This window comes from Sitophilus oryzae, unplaced genomic scaffold (genome assembly GCF_002938485.1).
Source record: "Sitophilus oryzae breed Bouriz unplaced genomic scaffold, Soryzae_2.0 scaffold_808_pilon_pilon, whole genome shotgun sequence".
NCBI classification, from domain to species: Eukaryota; Metazoa; Arthropoda; class Insecta; order Coleoptera; family Curculionidae; genus Sitophilus; species Sitophilus oryzae.
Window position 1 is genome coordinate 202,557 of NW_022147426.1, and position 17,223 is coordinate 219,779.

At 31.5% G+C, this 17,223-nt stretch overlaps 2 protein-coding genes across 9 annotated transcripts in view; one reads left to right on the forward strand and one right to left on the reverse strand.

Annotated features, from left to right (window-relative positions):
* LOC115888715 (transforming growth factor beta-1-induced transcript 1 protein-like) overlaps nucleotides 1-6,378 on the forward strand; it is a 60,861-nt gene extending 54,483 nt beyond the window's left edge. For 7 of the 8 annotated variants that reach the window (XM_030908514.1, XM_030908521.1, XM_030908515.1 and 4 more), the window contains 2 exons: nucleotides 971-1,201; nucleotides 6,291-6,378. In XM_030908514.1, the coding sequence (XP_030764374.1) occupies nucleotides 971-1,201; nucleotides 6,291-6,371 (312 nt within the window). In that variant the 3' untranslated portion in view covers nucleotides 6,372-6,378. Of the gene's footprint in view, nucleotides 1-970; nucleotides 1,202-4,833; nucleotides 5,352-6,290 lie in introns of those variants that run through there. The other variant, XM_030908516.1, reaches the window with a different exon arrangement.
* The window catches only part of LOC115888714, an 83,292-nt gene that overhangs the window by 57,544 nt on the left and 8,525 nt on the right, over nucleotides 1-17,223 (reverse strand). Inside the window, exons 5-7 of the mRNA XM_030908512.1 lie at nucleotides 16,007-16,243; nucleotides 11,897-12,180; nucleotides 8,355-8,598 (exon numbers count right to left, since the gene is read on the reverse strand). Coding sequence (XP_030764372.1) covers nucleotides 8,355-8,598; nucleotides 11,897-12,180; nucleotides 16,007-16,243 — 765 coding nt within the window. The remainder of the gene's footprint in view (nucleotides 1-8,354; nucleotides 8,599-11,896; nucleotides 12,181-16,006; nucleotides 16,244-17,223) is intronic.

Genomic DNA, 17,223 nt, shown 5'->3' on the forward strand with positions numbered 1-17,223 from the left:
GTCTCAATAAACTATCTTTCTCGCGCTTATAGATACTCATAAGACATTTTTGTCGCGCTCATTTAAAATCTTTATTCGCGTCTGGCAAGTATTAAATCCCATTGAATTCGTCTGGCAATTAACACATATTTTTTAATATCATCTAATAAACACGCTGTAAAAATTTTAGAATGCCTAAAGTATGTTTTCCAGGTATAATATTTAAACATATTTGGAATGGTCTGGTTACCCTTTAAACCCGAAAAAAAAGTCTGGCACACTTATTTCTAGGTTAAATAGATGCTAAAATTTAAGAATAAACAAATTTCAAGTTGCCTAAAGAATGTTTTTTGGATTTATTTTTTTGCAAATGTTATGGGTTGCGCAGTAGCGAAATACCCCCAACCCCCCAGCCAGACTTAGGATTCTCGGTTCACCAGTTAATAAACTATACATTTTTAGTTATTCTAGCTTGCCTAAAATATGTTCTCTAAATATGTCTTCAGCTCTTAGACTAATAGTTTTAATCACCGGTTTTGCTAGTGGGATCAAACTTGGGGCTATTTTGGCTATAACGAAATTTTTTAAAGGTACATAATATACTTTACGCGATAACATTTTTATTAATATTTGAAACTGTCACAACCACAACACGACGCCTAGTTCGAATTCTTTTCACTTAATTTTTACTACTCGAAACAGCGTAACATCACACAAACCTCGTACCTGAGTGTTTTATACGATCAATAACTGCACTAGCAAAAAACTAAAATTCTTAATTATTATGACAAAACCACGATTTCAATATTATTTTAATGCGACTTGACGGCGACTACTGATAATTTCAGATTTTTGCCGTTGAAGCGCTGCCGTCGGAATTTATTGAAATCAACTGAAATGCATCAAGCCTATATGTTATGTTGCTACATAGCTATAGCATAGAATGTCCCGAATTTGAAAGCGTCCTAATCTCAAACACGAATTTCCACAGAAATGCGTCCAGGCCATGGGAGCCAACTGGCACGAAGACCATTTCATTTGCGGCGGTTGCAAGGCCAAGCTGATCGGCACGCAGTTCATGGACGTGAAAGGGGCCCCCTTCTGTCAAAAGTGCTACCTGTCAAAGCACGCGGACAGGTGCAAGGGCTGCTCCAAACCCATCGCCGACAAGGCTGTCATTGCTCTTGACGCGAAATGGCATCAGATGTGCTTTAGGTGTTCGGTAAGATCATTGTGATGCATTTTTTGATCAATCCCATAAATGGTTGAAGTAATTTTGAGGAACTGTACTTACAGGCCTTAAGAGTCAGTGCCTGATATGTAATATAAATAGATAAATCTTAGTAAATAAAACGAAGATAGCCAAGATAAACAAACCAGACGTAAACAGAAAAATTTTAAAAAAGTGTGTATGCCTCTGTTTTGATTTTTAAATGGCACCCTCGATATTTTTTTTACTTTATTCGATAGAAAATAACATTTTAAATTGAATGACATATTATATGTCAACTTTTGACATTCTCGCTTCTAGAATCTAGAGTGCCATGGCTATGTTAAAAACACTAATTCTTAATCAAGGAGCCTTGGAAAAATATATTTGATCGTCTAATGTTTTTAGTGTCTTGTCCTGGCCAGTTAGAAAATGCTCAAATCGTATTTTTAATCATATTTAATTTTTTTCAAATGGCACGAGGGTGGCTCATTAGCATATTTGGAAAAAGCATTTTTTTACGAATAATTTGATACCACCCACTTGGCATTTCGAGTCAAATTTTCGTTACGAACCGCAAGTTATAATTTCAAATAAACCATATACGAAAATGTCAAAAGTTGACAAACGATATGCCATTCTATTCAGAGTGTTATTTTCTATCCAATAAAGTAAAAAAATACCGAGGGTGCCATTTAAAAATCAAAAGTTGTAGTCATTTCCGGTGAAACAGGAAGTGGCCGAAAACAATTGAATACATCAATCGATACTAATTTATGTCATATACTAACATACCAAATCTCGTTTTTTTTAACTGAAAAAATAAAACAGTTATAGAGGTGAACCGCTTTTGAGACGCACCCGGTATTGTCTATGGTGAAATAAATCAAATAATAAAAACGTTTTTTTATATATTATTAACGGTTATGATTTACTAACATACCAAATCTCGTTTTTTTTAACTGAAAAAATAAAAAAGTTATAGAGGTGAACCGCTTTTGAGACGCACCCGGTATTGTCTATGGTCAAATAAATCAAATAATAAAAACGTTTTTTTATATATTATTAACGGTTATGATCAGGCACTGATCCTGTGCTTTTTTTTCATGGATTATATCAACATCTTACATAAAATTACTTCAACCTTCAACTTGCCACTTGCCATAGCTTGTTCACCACCTCCCAGTGATATTCTAAACACAAACCCTCTATCTAGATAACAATGACTTTTCTTAAAATACCTATTTTATTTGAATAATCCCTGTTTTTTTTAATGTACCCTCCAACGATTTCTGTTATGCCCACTCTTTGTTGTAATTTTGTGTTTTTAACCCTTACCTTTTTACTATAATATAGTCTATAAAATGAATAACTTTGAATTTTGACCGTTATTTTTTACCAACATGGCAAATTTAAAATACCTCTGTCAATAAAGTTACTGATATTCTTTAAATTGAGTGCCTGAACTAGCCTGAACGAATCAGATAGGTAACTCTTTTTACTTTCGTGAAATAGAAAAGGAAAATAATAAAACAAGTGACAATTCTTCCTCTTCTTGCAAAAATCAACACGAAATGTCATAATTGACAAAAGTAAAATGTCATAAGCTTTTTTCTAAATATTAGACCAATGCCGTCTCTATTAGAACAGCCACGGAGCGAGATTTATAACGTCACGCTAGTTAGATAATACGGATTAATAAATATGTTGGAGAATACATGGAAACATAATTATTCCTCGTATTTTTGGTTTGTATTTTAAAGATGATATAGTTTACATGAAATATACATAATATACAGTTCATAAATACAATATAATATATACCTATTTATTGTAATAAATACTTTGGCTAATAAACATGAACCATACAAATGCAGCAAATGTTTTACAATATACAAATAATGAATAGGTGGTACATAAGATAATGGGTAAAATGTAAAATATATTTTAAATTTTGGGGTTCGAAAATCGATCTAATTTAACAAAAAACATTCAATATCTACTAATAGTGATGTATTATTATTTGCATTCACAAAATTTATTTATATATTATAATGTTTACTGCAATTAATAAACTAATATAAACTTGTCAAAAGATTACCACATATTTTTTTAAATTATTATACTTAACACAAAAACTATCTACATTGATTATGGAGTACGATTTCAGTCATATTGTAAAACATTTGCTGCATTTGTATGGTTCATAGTTTATCTGCCAAAGTATTTATTAATATAAATAGGTATATATTTCCCCCAAGGGAGCTTGGTTCCCCCCTTTACGACAAGCAAAACAATTTTCTTTTTACTTTTTATTTTTTTATTTTAAATTTTTCTCTACTTTCGATTTTTCGAAATTAGAAAAAATACACAGCTAAAGGCAAGAAAATATTATTTATTAATATACACTAAAGCTGTAAGAATTTTGTTCATTTCATATATATATATATATATATATATATATATATATATATATATATATATATATATATATATATATATATATATATATATATATATTGTATTTATTAACTGTATATTATGTATATTTCATGTAAACTATATCATTTTTAAAATACAAACCAATAAATCGAGGAATAATTATGTTTTCCATGTATTCTACAACATAGTTATTAATTTGTAGTATCTAACTAGTGTGACGTCATAAATCTCGTTCCTAGGCTGTTCTATTAGAGACGGCATTGCGTCAGCATGGCCGCAAGTTGCTAACCTAATAAAATTAACACTAGAAAAGCCCGCGGGAACTGTCAAATTCAAAGTTATTCGTTTTACAGACTATAACAACTATTTTGTGTTATTTTTTACGTATTATTATCAGTTTGTTTGACATATTCTAGCTGTCAGACATATTTACTAGAACTGTTTGAACTGAAATAAACTCTACACAGAATTTTTTTATACAGGATGTCCCAGGCTGAGCGTGCATTAGAAGTTTCTAGAGAACCACAATATCTAGATCGGAGATTTTTTGCACATCATTGTTTCACAACGAGATCTATCGACTAAAAATATTTTCAATATGGCGGCACTTCCGGAAATAGCGGAAGTTGACAGCAACTTTCTTATTTTAAATGGGTGCCCCCATTTTTTATTACGTACTTTAATTCTCTGTAAAATTTTATGAATTTTGATGTTAAACGCTCTATACCTAACACTAACCGTTTTTGAAAAAAAAAAATATTTAAAATTTTTGGACGAAAAAAACTGCCTGTCAAAAATATGTGTATAGCCTAAAAGTCAAATTTAGTGATTACCACAGTCACTGTGACATAAAAAGAAGACATGGCTAGCTATTTCAGAAATCAAATTTTGTTCAAATGTCATATAATAATGGCGGCAGCTGTCATGGAATTAAGCGTTTACAAAATTATCATAGATCATTTTTTTCAAATGGAAGTCCTATATTAGTTCTTTAGAAACGCCTAATTCACGCTCAGCCTGGGACACCCTGTATACCTAATATACTTTTTTCTTTGTAACGGTATAAAATAAACCACAAAAAGACATTCTTCACCATGGATGAGAAATCCGCGTCAACATACTCAACAGAATCATTCCCATTGGCAACGGCATTTTTGAGGCCAAACATTTCGAATTTTTCGATGTTTTTTTCTTTTTTGCAGAAATGCGAGAAGCCAATCACCAAAGAGCAATCCTTTCAAGTGGACGGTGGAAAGCCTCAATGCGTCAAATGCTAATTTGACATTTAATTGACACATACGTGCATACACACATAAGAGCTTTTTTATTTTTGATATAACCAAACCAAACTTATTTATTATTAATTTGACTCGAATTTCTTATATAGAGAATTTATATATACGGTAGGTTTTTTGATAGCTTTAAATTTCCGGTACGAAAAATCAATTGTCCCTCACCGTATAATCGAATAAAAACGACGTCACAGTAGGCAAAGAACAACGTTTCAATTTTAGCTTTACTATGTCTTGCTTACCTTTAAATGGTTCTCGATTATATTGGCACTGCAGTCATGCGTTATTTCGACGCTTACTCTGACGGTGTTTTTATTTTTTTTCCGTCACGCGGTTCAATTAAATGAAAAAGAAAGAAAAATAATTAGTCAACGCAAAAAACTGCCGGAAAATTTCGAAGCTACAAAAATCAGCTTCCTACACCAGGCTACATAATATAATATTATAAACGCTTATTATATTTATCTCTACGGTATTATAGAAATATATTATAATTATTATATTATATTTGTGAATAAAGGGCTTACTGTAGCTATATACAATAAACGAATTTTAGAAAAAAAAACTTTTCTTTCTTCATATTCCTCCAATTTTTTTAGTATCAAATTTTTGTTTCTTTGTAACTTCACAGAAAGTTTTTTTACGCCTGTATATAGTCGCTTCTTTTTTTTGAGTGTTTTTTTACGATTTTCTGTAAATTTATTTTGATCAAAAAAAAGTATGTGTTTTTGTATGTTATAAACACCCTGTATATTAAGTTTACAGGGAGAAATATATATGTTGTGATGTCTGTTGATAGAAATAGAATAGTTATATAGATGGTGATTAAAAAATATATATTAGAATTTTTTTTGTAAATAATTGAATGATTTTACAACATCATTTTTCAAAAATAGTCTGACTTCATTAATTAATTAGAAAAAATAACGAAAAACAATTATTAGAATGATTTATATTTTGAATTTAATATTTTTTATACATTTTATATACAGTGTGTTTCCTAAAGTTACAATCTGCCTTATTTCTACAAATTATACCTTTTTTATGTGTCCAATTACTTTGATTTTTTTTTTGGTAAAACTATTAGAAGGTTATTTAGGAAACACCCTGTATATAACAAAAAACGAATATTACAAGTATTGAATTTCGCATGTGCCTCGCTATGATTTTTTGCATTTTGCTGCTAACAATAATTATTTCAGAAAATTTAACTGCCTGCTGAGCTTTTATTCGTGCAAAAAAGCTGCTGGTTGCCTAAAATATGATTGTGTCTTGTTTTTTGACACATATGGTATGTATTACTACTAATTTCCTTGTCAATCAACCAAAACTAATACATGTTTTTCCCGTTTTTTTATATTTTACAGAAATGCGAGAAACCAATCATGAAGGACCAATCCTACAAGATAGACGCCAAGACTGGCAAACCCCATTGCGTCAAATGTTAAGGAAAAATCAAGTGACAAAAACTCCTCAAACATCAAGTTTATTTTCGGTGATATTTTCAAAAAAAAATCCGGCATTTTTTATTTCTAAAATTTGTCATTGTAAATGCCCTTATAACATTGTATATTTTTTAATAAAACTCATAAAATTGTAACTAATAATAATAAATGTGTTATTAATATTGTATTATTATTTTGTATAGTCCTTCTTTTAAAAGAAAAAATAATTTATGATAATTTTGTAATCGCTCAAATATTATACGACATTCAAACAATTTAATTTTTGAAATAGATAGCCATATGTCTTCTCTTTACATCGCATCACAATGTCTATGGTAATCACTAAATTTGACGTTTAGGCTATACAATTTTTTTTGACAGGGAATTTTTTTCGTCCAAAAAGTTTAAATATTTTTTTTTCTCCAAAACGGTTCACGTTAGGTATAGGGTGTTTGATATCAAAATTCGTAAAATTTTACAGGGAATTTAAGTATGTAATAAAAAATGGGGGTACCAATTTAAAATAAGAAAGTTGCTGTCAACTTCCGCTATTTCCAGAAGTGCTGCCACATTGAAAATATTTTTAATCGTCAGATCTCGTTGTGAAACGATGATGTGCTAAAAATCTCCGATCTAGATATTGTAGTTCTCTAGAATCGTCTAGTACCGTAACCACCATAATAACAAGGCCGCAGAGCTTATTCGTGACGTCATCAACTGGAGGCCTAAACTTTGATTGCATTAGATACACTTTATATAGTCTGTGAAACGAATAACTTTGAATTTGACAGTTCCCGCGGGCTTTCCTAATGTTAATTTTATTAAGTTAGCAACTTGCGGCCATGCTGATGCAAAGCCGTCTCTAATAGAACAACCACGGAGCGAATTTTATGACGTCACGCTAGTTAGATACTACGGATTAATAAATATGTTGTAGAATACATGGAAAACATAATTATTCCTCGTATATGTAATTTTATGGATTATATTCGACACTATTTTTTTCATATGACACAACACTGATGAAGGCTATAAACGTTAGCTATAACGTTTTTTTTAAACCAAAAGAAATAATGAAAACTTAATCAGCGTTTTTCCCGAACCTATATCCCAAGAAAATAATTTTACATATAAAATGACAGCGATCTTTATTTCATAGCCATCGCTGACGCCTTTTTTTCTAGGATATTGTATTATTTGCAAATATAATTTTTCAAATATTGATGCTTTCAAAATATACATATAAATTTTGTGAATGCAAATAATAATATATCACTATTAGTAGATATTGAATGTTTTTTGTTAAATTAGATCGATTTTCAAACCCCAAAATTTAAAATATATTTTATATTTTACACATTATCTTATGTACCTATTAATTATTTGTATATTGTAAAACATTTGCTGCATTTGTATGGTTCATAGTTTTATTTGCCAAAGTATTTATTACTATAAATAGGTATATACTATATTGTATTTATTAACTGTATATTATGTATATTTCATGTAAACTATATCATTTTTAAAATACAAACCAAAAATACGAGGAATAATTATGTTTTCCATGTATTCTACAACATATTTATTAATCCGTAGTATCTAACTAGCGTGACGTCATAAATCTCGCTCCGAGGCTGTTCTATTAGAGACGGCATTGGTTTGATATTTAGAAATGCCAAAAGCTGATGACATTTGACTTTTGACAATTATGCCGTTTCGTGTTGATTTTTGCAAGAAGTGGCAGAACGGTGACTTGTTTTATAATTTTCCTTTTCTATTTCACGAAAGTAAAAAGAGTTACCTATCTGATTCGTTCAGTCACTCAATTTAAAGAATATCAGTAACTTTATTGACAGAGGTATTTTAAATTTGCCATGTTGGTAAAAAATAACGGTCAAAATTCAAAGTTATTCATTTTATAGACTATACCAACTATACACGCTAAGCCTGGGACTTAATAATTAAAATAGAACACTATAGACTCACCTGAAGCTGATTTTTCTCCTCTTTATCCTTGTTTCCTGCACTATCCGGTTCCCCATCATCATTTTCCACCATGGTCTCGATAGCATCCTCATTTAAGGGCGAGTTGAGACGGGTACTCTTCAAAACTCCCGACTTTTTAGCCCCCAAAAGTTTCAGCCGGGGAAAGGTGAGAATATCAGGCTCTTTTTGTAGAGGAGGCCTGTGCTTGTAGGTGGCAGTTTTGTACTTCGATTTCACGTTAAATCTTGAAAAGAAAAATGTTATTTTACATTACAGAAACACGTCAGTGTTGCCAGACTTGAAGGATTTTACAGTAAAATTTCGTCGCTTGAAGCGCTGAAGGATTTCTATCCAAAAAGAAGACAATATAAAGGTTCCTAGCAGCTTTGAACAATAAAAATTGTTAAAATATACCGGGTGTGCTTCAAAAGTGGCTCACCCCTATAACTTTTTTATTTTTTCAATTAAAAAAACGATATTTGGTATGTTAGTATATGACATAAATTAGGATTGAGTGACGTATTCACTTGTTTTTAGTCACTTCCTGTTTCACCGGAAATTACTACAACTTTTGATTTTTAAATAGCACCCTCGATATTTTTTTACTTTATTCGATAGAAAATGACGTTCTGAATAGAATGACATATCATATGTCAATTTTGACATTTTTGCATATGGTTTATTTGAAATTATACCTTGCAGTTTGTATCGAAAATTTGACTACTCGAAATACCAAGTGTGTGGTATCAAATTATTCGTAAAAAATTGCTTTTTCCAAATATGCTAATGAGCCACCCTCGTTCCAATTGAAAAAATTGAGATATGATTAAAAATACGATTTGAGCATTTTGTAACTGGCCAGGACAAGACACTAAAAACATTATGGTGCGTTTAGACTTGAGCTCGCACGAGCTGAGCGTGCACGCACGGCGTTCGTTCGCGCTCCGTTCAAATTAAAAACTTATTTTTCGACAAATGAAGTGATCCATTTGTGCGCGCACAGCAGAGTTGTGTTGGCGAAAATAATGAACGATCAAGAAATAGTCGAGGCTGCAGTCATTGTTATGCACAGCTTAATTATTAAAAAGGAGAAAAATCGAAAACATCGTCGCTGGGTGGCAAACACGAATTTTTAGAAATCGATATAATTTACTGCAACAACTTAGTGTCTGAGGAGGGCTATGATCAGTTCAGAAACTTTATAAGAATGACCAGACCCGACTTTGAATATTTACAAAATTTAATAACACCAAAGATTACGAACAAAAGATACAAATTTTAGAATAGCAATTTCATTAATATCGACATATTCAATATTAATTTTATTTACAAGATCTTGCCATGCGTTTTTTTTTTGATTTTTTTAAAATACAAAGAATGTTTAACATCCCATAATATAGGCAACTTTTCATATTCTTCAATTAATAATAATGAAGAATCATTGATCCACTTTTTACGGAGCTTATTTTATGTCATTTATTATTTATTCTACTACTGATAGTTGTATAAAGGTAGTAAATCTAGATGGAAATTGTGGCAGAACTTAAATTAACAGTGACACTATCGCGATTTATCGAAAAAGACTCTAAAATAGTTGGTTGTGTAGCGTGCGGTAGATCTCGGCAAAAATTGAGTGAAATAATGGAACAACTTTTCGCTAGTAAGTGACTATATAATATACATACGTGTAGTAAACCGATCATTTATGAAATTCACTTAAATTAACTAAATTATATATTTTTCTTGCATTTTAGCTTTTATTTATTACTTGTCAAAGATTAGATGTCAAAGAATTTAGATACGTTAATTTGACTTACCTGCTTCAGTAGCGTATCGGATGTTTGTGTTAATAAATACTTATTATAACTTATCTATTTTTATTAGAATTATATATTTTTATAATAATTTTAATAACTACCAACATTTATTCACAACGTAAAATAAAACAACAAATTATTGAGTCTACCCCACGTCTACCCTACATCATAGTTTTACATTTTTTAAATAAAATTAGAACGACACTGATAAACCGGAATTTAAGTCGGCCATATTTGAGGCCCATCGGGGTGTACCTAAGATTTTTGATATGCTCCTTCCTTAGTCTTCTTATTCAAAGGAATAAAGTAAAAAAATACCGAGGGTGTCATTTAAAAATCAAAATTTGTAGTCATTTCCGGCGGAACAGGAAGTGACCAAAATGAATTGAATACGTCAATCAATCCTAATTTATGTCTTATACTAACATACCAAATCTCTTTTTTATATCTGAAAAAATTAAAAAAGTTATTGGGGTGAGCCACTTTTGAGACGCACCCGGTATAGTAGGAGTATTTATTGTTATTTTTTATATCTATTTTTTTACATTAACGGTGTTTAATTAATGATGCCTCAGTTTAAAGCAATGTTGCTGTCAAAAACTCAGCAATTCGAAAGATTTTTAACGTTCAACAAAAAAATAATAAATACATTTTTATGTTTCAACACGTCTTATTACACACATGAAAAAAAAGGTAAACGGAAAACATATCTAAAATGGTGCGTTTAGACTTGAGCACGCACGCACTGATTCTCCGCGAATGCTCAAGTGTAAACGGCTGTGCGCGCACGCTCACTCCGAATCTGTCTGTGCGCGAGCAGCCGCGAACCTGAGCCGTCTGGTGTCGGTTTTTGGTCCGTGCTCAAAGGAATTTTATGTATGCGCGAACGCTCAGTTTGCACCGGCAATTTGCTTTGTGTGCGTTCGTGCGTGCGTGTGTTGATTTTTTTTCGTTTTCTTTATTAAAATTATGGAGTGGATCAATGAATCTTCGTTATTATTAGTTGAAGAATATGAAAAGTTGCCTATATTATGGGATATTAAGCATTCTTTGCATTATTAAAAAATAAAAAAAAACGCATGGCAACATCTTGTAAATAAAATTAATATTGAATATGTCGATATTAATGAAATTGCTATTCTAAAATTTGTATCTTTTGTTCGTAATTTTTGGTGTTATTAAATTTTGTAAATATTCAAAGTCGGGCCGGGTTATTCTTGTATAGTTTTGGAACTGATCATTGCCCCCCTCAGACACTAAATTGTTGCAGTAAATTATATCGATTTCTAAAAATTTGGGTTTGCCACCAGCGAAGATGTTTTCGATTATTCTCCTGTTTAATAATTAAGCTGTGCATAACAATGACTGCAGCCTCGACTATTTCTTAGTCGTCCATTATTTTCGCCAACACAACTCTGCTGTGCGCGCACAAATGGTTCACTTCATTCGTCGAAAAATAAGTTTTTAATTTGAACGGAGTCGAGAGCGCGAACGAATGCCGTGCGCGCACGCTCACCTCGTACGTGCTCAAGTCTATACGCACCATAATAAGTCAGCTGCTGTCGAGTTTCTATCACAACATTTTTTATCAGTGTTATTTTTTTAATAAAAAGTTTATTTAAATATATCGGTGTCTAAAAGTTACCAGAAATAAGTTTTTAAAAATGTTCTCCTAATTATAAAATAAGTAAAACACACGAAGATATGATAAAGTCTTAAACTTACTTCTTTTTGGCTAAATTCTCCACAGTTTTCCTAAAATACGCGTCTCTTCTGAACGACGCTGTAGCAGTGTACATCGAATATCTATTGTCTCCACCTGACGGATTTTTTCTGACATTTTTCACGTCCTTCTTTGACCCTGGCTTTTTATTCTGATTGCCCGCGTATTTGTTCAGACTGGCGTTTGACACTTCGGACTTCAAAACGCTGTCAGTCACCGAACAAGCTCTCTTAGTGCCCAAATCGTCCACATTTTGGATCGCCATTTCCGCATTAATTTTCAAGCTCTAGAAAAATTAAAAATTTGTCACTTGGCTATAACGATGACGTTAAAACTTCAAAATATAGCTTTGATTGTTGTTCTGTTAGTTGTAAAAAAGGTCTCTTGGTAAAAATCGCTACGAGTTATGGTTGTCGAGATATTTGAAATCGAAATTATCAATACCTGTCATCATTGACATAAATTAAACATGTTAACTAAATAGTTATTAGACTGAAATCATAAATTTGAAATGTTTTTGTGCCAAAAGTTCAACAGAAACTGTTTTAACTTCATTTTTTCGAAGAAAAATTTATGATTAATTAAAAAAAAATAAAAAGTTCCCAAATTTATAATTTTAGTCAAATAACAATCTATTCAACATGTTTATTTTTGTCAATAATGACATGCACTGACTATTTATTTCCATTTTAAATATTTTGAGAACGGTTGCTCCTAGCGATTTTTAGCAAGAGAATTTTTTTACGTAAAAAATCACGAAAATGTATATTTTTTCACTCAGTAGTTTTATACAGGTACGGACGAAAAGTTATTACTCTTCAAAACAGTTAAAACACATATAGGTGAAGCCATAAAATAATTAACTAGAAAGAAGTGTCAACTCTGTGTTAAATCGTGGAAACACGATACGCCACCGAAAGCCTTCGTTGTCGTCTGGAGAACTAATTTTCCAATTGACAGATTGACATGATGGCTTAATTTTCATTTCCGTTTCCGTTTATTCAATGGCGGGCCCTCTTTCAGTTCAAATGTATTTTGTATTTTTTCTTATTATAAATAAAACCAAAAAATAATTTATTCACATATATTTATTTGAAATATGGAACAACGTGACTAAATAAATATAAAAATATAGAGGATTGTATTGATTCAATATCAATTAGTTAATTATATGCACTTTTAACGTAAATTAGTTAAGGTATAAGCATGACTTACAGTAATTTGTAAATAAACAGACTTCAAGGACAGAAAACGGACACAGGAACATGAAAACGGGAGCCTTACACAAAAACCTGAAAACAGAAAAACATATTTTTTAAACCAAAACTACAGATTAGGTATCCTATAAGCATACAGATAAAAATCTTGTCCCTAATTCGTGGTACGAAAAGTGTTTTTTATGACGATGTGCAAAATATGTCATTTTATGACCATGTGTAAAATAACAATAAACAGCGTAATAGAGAGATATCGCTAAACCGAATAGCGTGCATGGACGTTATTAAGGCCAGGTGTTATTTCCTTTACGTGAGGTGGTATTAACTCTCTTCATTTATAGTTATCGGATCGGAAAGAATTCTGATCGCGTCGCGTCCGCTATTTAAACTTAACTTTGAATTTAAAACTTTGAAATTGTTTTGTTTACTATTTTAAAACTAAAGGGCTAAAGTGCTTATTTCCAGTGCTTTATTGTTCAACGCCTGCCAATGGGTTTAGGGCAATAAGCAACAAATTCTCTTAGAAGGGCTAAGTCGTAATCTGCTGTAAACCTAAGACTCTTTATAGATTCTTTAGTATTGGAAGAGGTGGAATCCATATTTTGGGTCATATTTATTTAATTTAAACTAATCCCAGCTACTTAAATATCAAATTACCTAATAAAACTAAAGCAATAATTCAAAACAATTCAAACATAACCTAAAATAAAAGATCTCGCCGGCCGGCTCCGGTTGTCAAATACCCGCACATGCCCATTTAAGCAATTTTTAAACGTTATCAGAGGTTATTATTTAGAAAGAGCGCTTGGTGTAATTGATCCGCAAATTACGTCTGGCGGTAACGTTATTAGCGGGTGTTGCGTTAAAAATTGACTCGCGCATATCGTAACCATGATAAGGTACGCGTAAATACTGCATGACGCTATTCGGTTTTCCGATATCTCTCTAATAACTGTGCCGGTCAGGCGCTGTGCACAATTTTACAGGCCATAAGTGGGCGTGCTATGTGCACAAACTAGTCACCTAACTAGTGCCCGATTCCGAAAATTGGAACCACGAAAAACAATAAAGAAAAAAACAAAGATTATAATCTGTATAATCTGTGCCAAAACTAACAATGTAAAAATATGAATATAAAATATAAATATACTAAGTCTACACTAAGATGCATTTAGGAAATTTAACAAAACTTGAAAATAAAATAAATATGAAATAAACCTAATCTCCCTTTTACATTTTAAAATAAAGATAAATACCTAAGTATAAAGAACAAATTTATCACCTAATATGTATCTTATAGATTTATTGTATTATAGATAATAGGGAGTTTTCGTTGCTTTAAAAAAATTCAACGGTACGGTTAACGGATACGTAACTATAACCGCTATTTTGACAGATAAAAAAACAGTTTTCGGACTTTCGGTTCATCGGTTCGGAGCCGATATACGATACGATAACCGAAAACTGACAGCTAAGCACAGCCCGTAGCGTAGTGTTTTGATTTTTGGTTTTTGTATTGTTGTTTGATTTGAAAGTGCTTTATATGACTTTATTGGGTATCGCTATATAGGATGGACAATTTAATTTTATTGGACTCTAGTGATGAATCGGATTTGGAAGAGCTATGCTGTTGGAAGGGTTTGAAAACAACATCGAATATCGAGCAGAACTTTATGGGAAGTTCAACTTAGAAATATTATCTGACCAAGAGTGCAAAGCTAATTTCTGCTTTGAAAAAAAAGACATTCCTCGATTAGTTGAAGCACTAAGAATTCCCAACGAGTTTAACACAGATAAAATAAATAATCAAAACATAAACAAAATAGAATGATGTTAGGTTAGATCTGTATTTTTCAATGTTGTGTTTCTACTGCGTTAGTGCGCATGCGTACCGCGATGTTAACGGCTTTGGCTAACGTCCGTAAAATATCGGCAGCTAGCGGTTACGATATACGATAATCGAAATTGAAATGTCAAAGTTGTCAATTAGCGTTAACCGGAATTGCAATTTGTAAGCAACGAAAACTCCCTAATAAACCACACATACTGCAGATAATTAATGTGGGTTATAGTTAAAAATAATCTTACCTTGCAGTAAATTGTTTCCATTTTCAAAAAAATCGCCGATCAAAGAGATTATAACACCATTTTCTTGCATCTAAAAAATGTAAAAACAGTGTTTATTTACTACCTATTTTTCATATACATGGGACATACCTAGTACTGCAGAAACGCCGTTTTCTCCAGGATTCTTCATGTAATATATATTTTATATACTTTATTACCTTATAAATTTCAGCCGAAATATTCAATTGAACTTCCAAAACAAAACTAAACGGAGTGAATTAAAATGGCGTCGAATATTTCTAATTTTTTGTTCTAGAACAAATCTCAAGTTGTCTCTGAAACTGAAATCTGTCAATTCTAAACTGTGAAGTTAGACAATAGTTAGACAAAAACAATGCTGCCCTTGTCTAGGCGGCCATACTTGTCGTGAGGAGAATGACAGGAATGACACTAATGACTGTTTCCAATTTTCCTATTTCACTGTCACCCCCCTGGGTGAAGCCCCCTACAAATAGAAGTATTTAATTGACATCAAAATCAAATTTCGCATGTCAAAAAACTCCCAGACATCAATTTTCATCCAAATATTGGCGAAATTTGAAAAAAATCGAAATAAAAATGAAACTTCTACACCCTTAAAACTAAGCCATTTTAGGACATACATTTATACGAACTTTTTTACTTATTTTTATCTGCAGAATATGCTGCCGAAGAATATCTACAGAATAAGTTTCCGGAATACAGTTCGGACCACCCTGTATATCGTTCAAAAAACGCACAACGATATAATAAATACAGTGTCAGTAAAAAAACAGTTGTGTGACTTACATCAACAAATTCCATTACATAGTCCACATCGCCATCTTTAATCAATGTCCTGTGAACTTCGCACAGTTCAACAATGCTGTCCATCAATATTTTCAGTTGATTGTAGCTGGTTTCACCGCCGGAAGTGGTTAGATGGCTCTGGTAAGCTTGCAAACCGTTGAGGACGATTTGGTAGGAAGTTAGAATTTTTTGCTTGGCCAGCATTTCATTGAGTGCAGGCGGGGACAGTTCTTTTACCTTCAAAATTAGTTACAAAAAATACACTTCCCCAATAAATTAACGCACCACAAAAAAATAACCAAAAGTTTTTGTAAAAAACCACTTATCCGATTTGGACGATTTTTTTTTTTGGATAATAGGTTATTCTTTCCACAATGTTGCTATACTAACTGTATTTTGATAGGAACCCTTTTTATACTAATACCGGGTGTAGCAATTATAACGTGTTTTTTTTTAATAAAATTTGTGACACCCTGTAGATTTGGTCAGTTACAGTATCAAATTAAAATTGAGATCACATTTTAGCCTGAACTTTTTTTTACATTTTGTTTTTTTATTTACTCCATTATCTTTCTTATTACACGAGAAACAACATTTTATAGGATGACATGATTTAATTTTGGTTTTAATTAACATTTTTCCATTTTACTCACTAAAGTAAGTAGCAGGCTATGGAAAAACACGGATTACCAGTAAATGTCAAATAGAGATGCTAGTTTCTGTGCAAACTTGTCAAGGGCGTAGATAAGGGGGGGGTACTGGGGGACAGTACCCCCCTGACGCTTGACGAGATACGAGAATTGAAATAGTCATTGACTATGAAAGGATTTTTTTTAATTAATATCCGACATATAAGAACACTTTGTATGCTTTTAATTATGTTGATTTATCGTTTATAATATGTTCGACCTAATTAAAAAGCACACAAAAAATGTTCTTATTCATAACAGATTGATTGGGGTTAACTCTAATCAATATCCATAAAGATATTGAAAAAATGTTGATGCTGTTATTGATAGGTTTTTCCAGAAAACTTAATTTTTGTTTTGTAGTTTTATTTATAGTTTATAGTTTTTATAGCTTTTTTGATAGTTTAGAGTTTTTTTTTATTTATAGTTTATAGAAAATTAACTAATTAACGTCGTTGTTTCATTTTTGTTTATGTTATTTACAAATCTATATTTTAATTTTTGTGTTATGTTTTTATATCTTTTTTG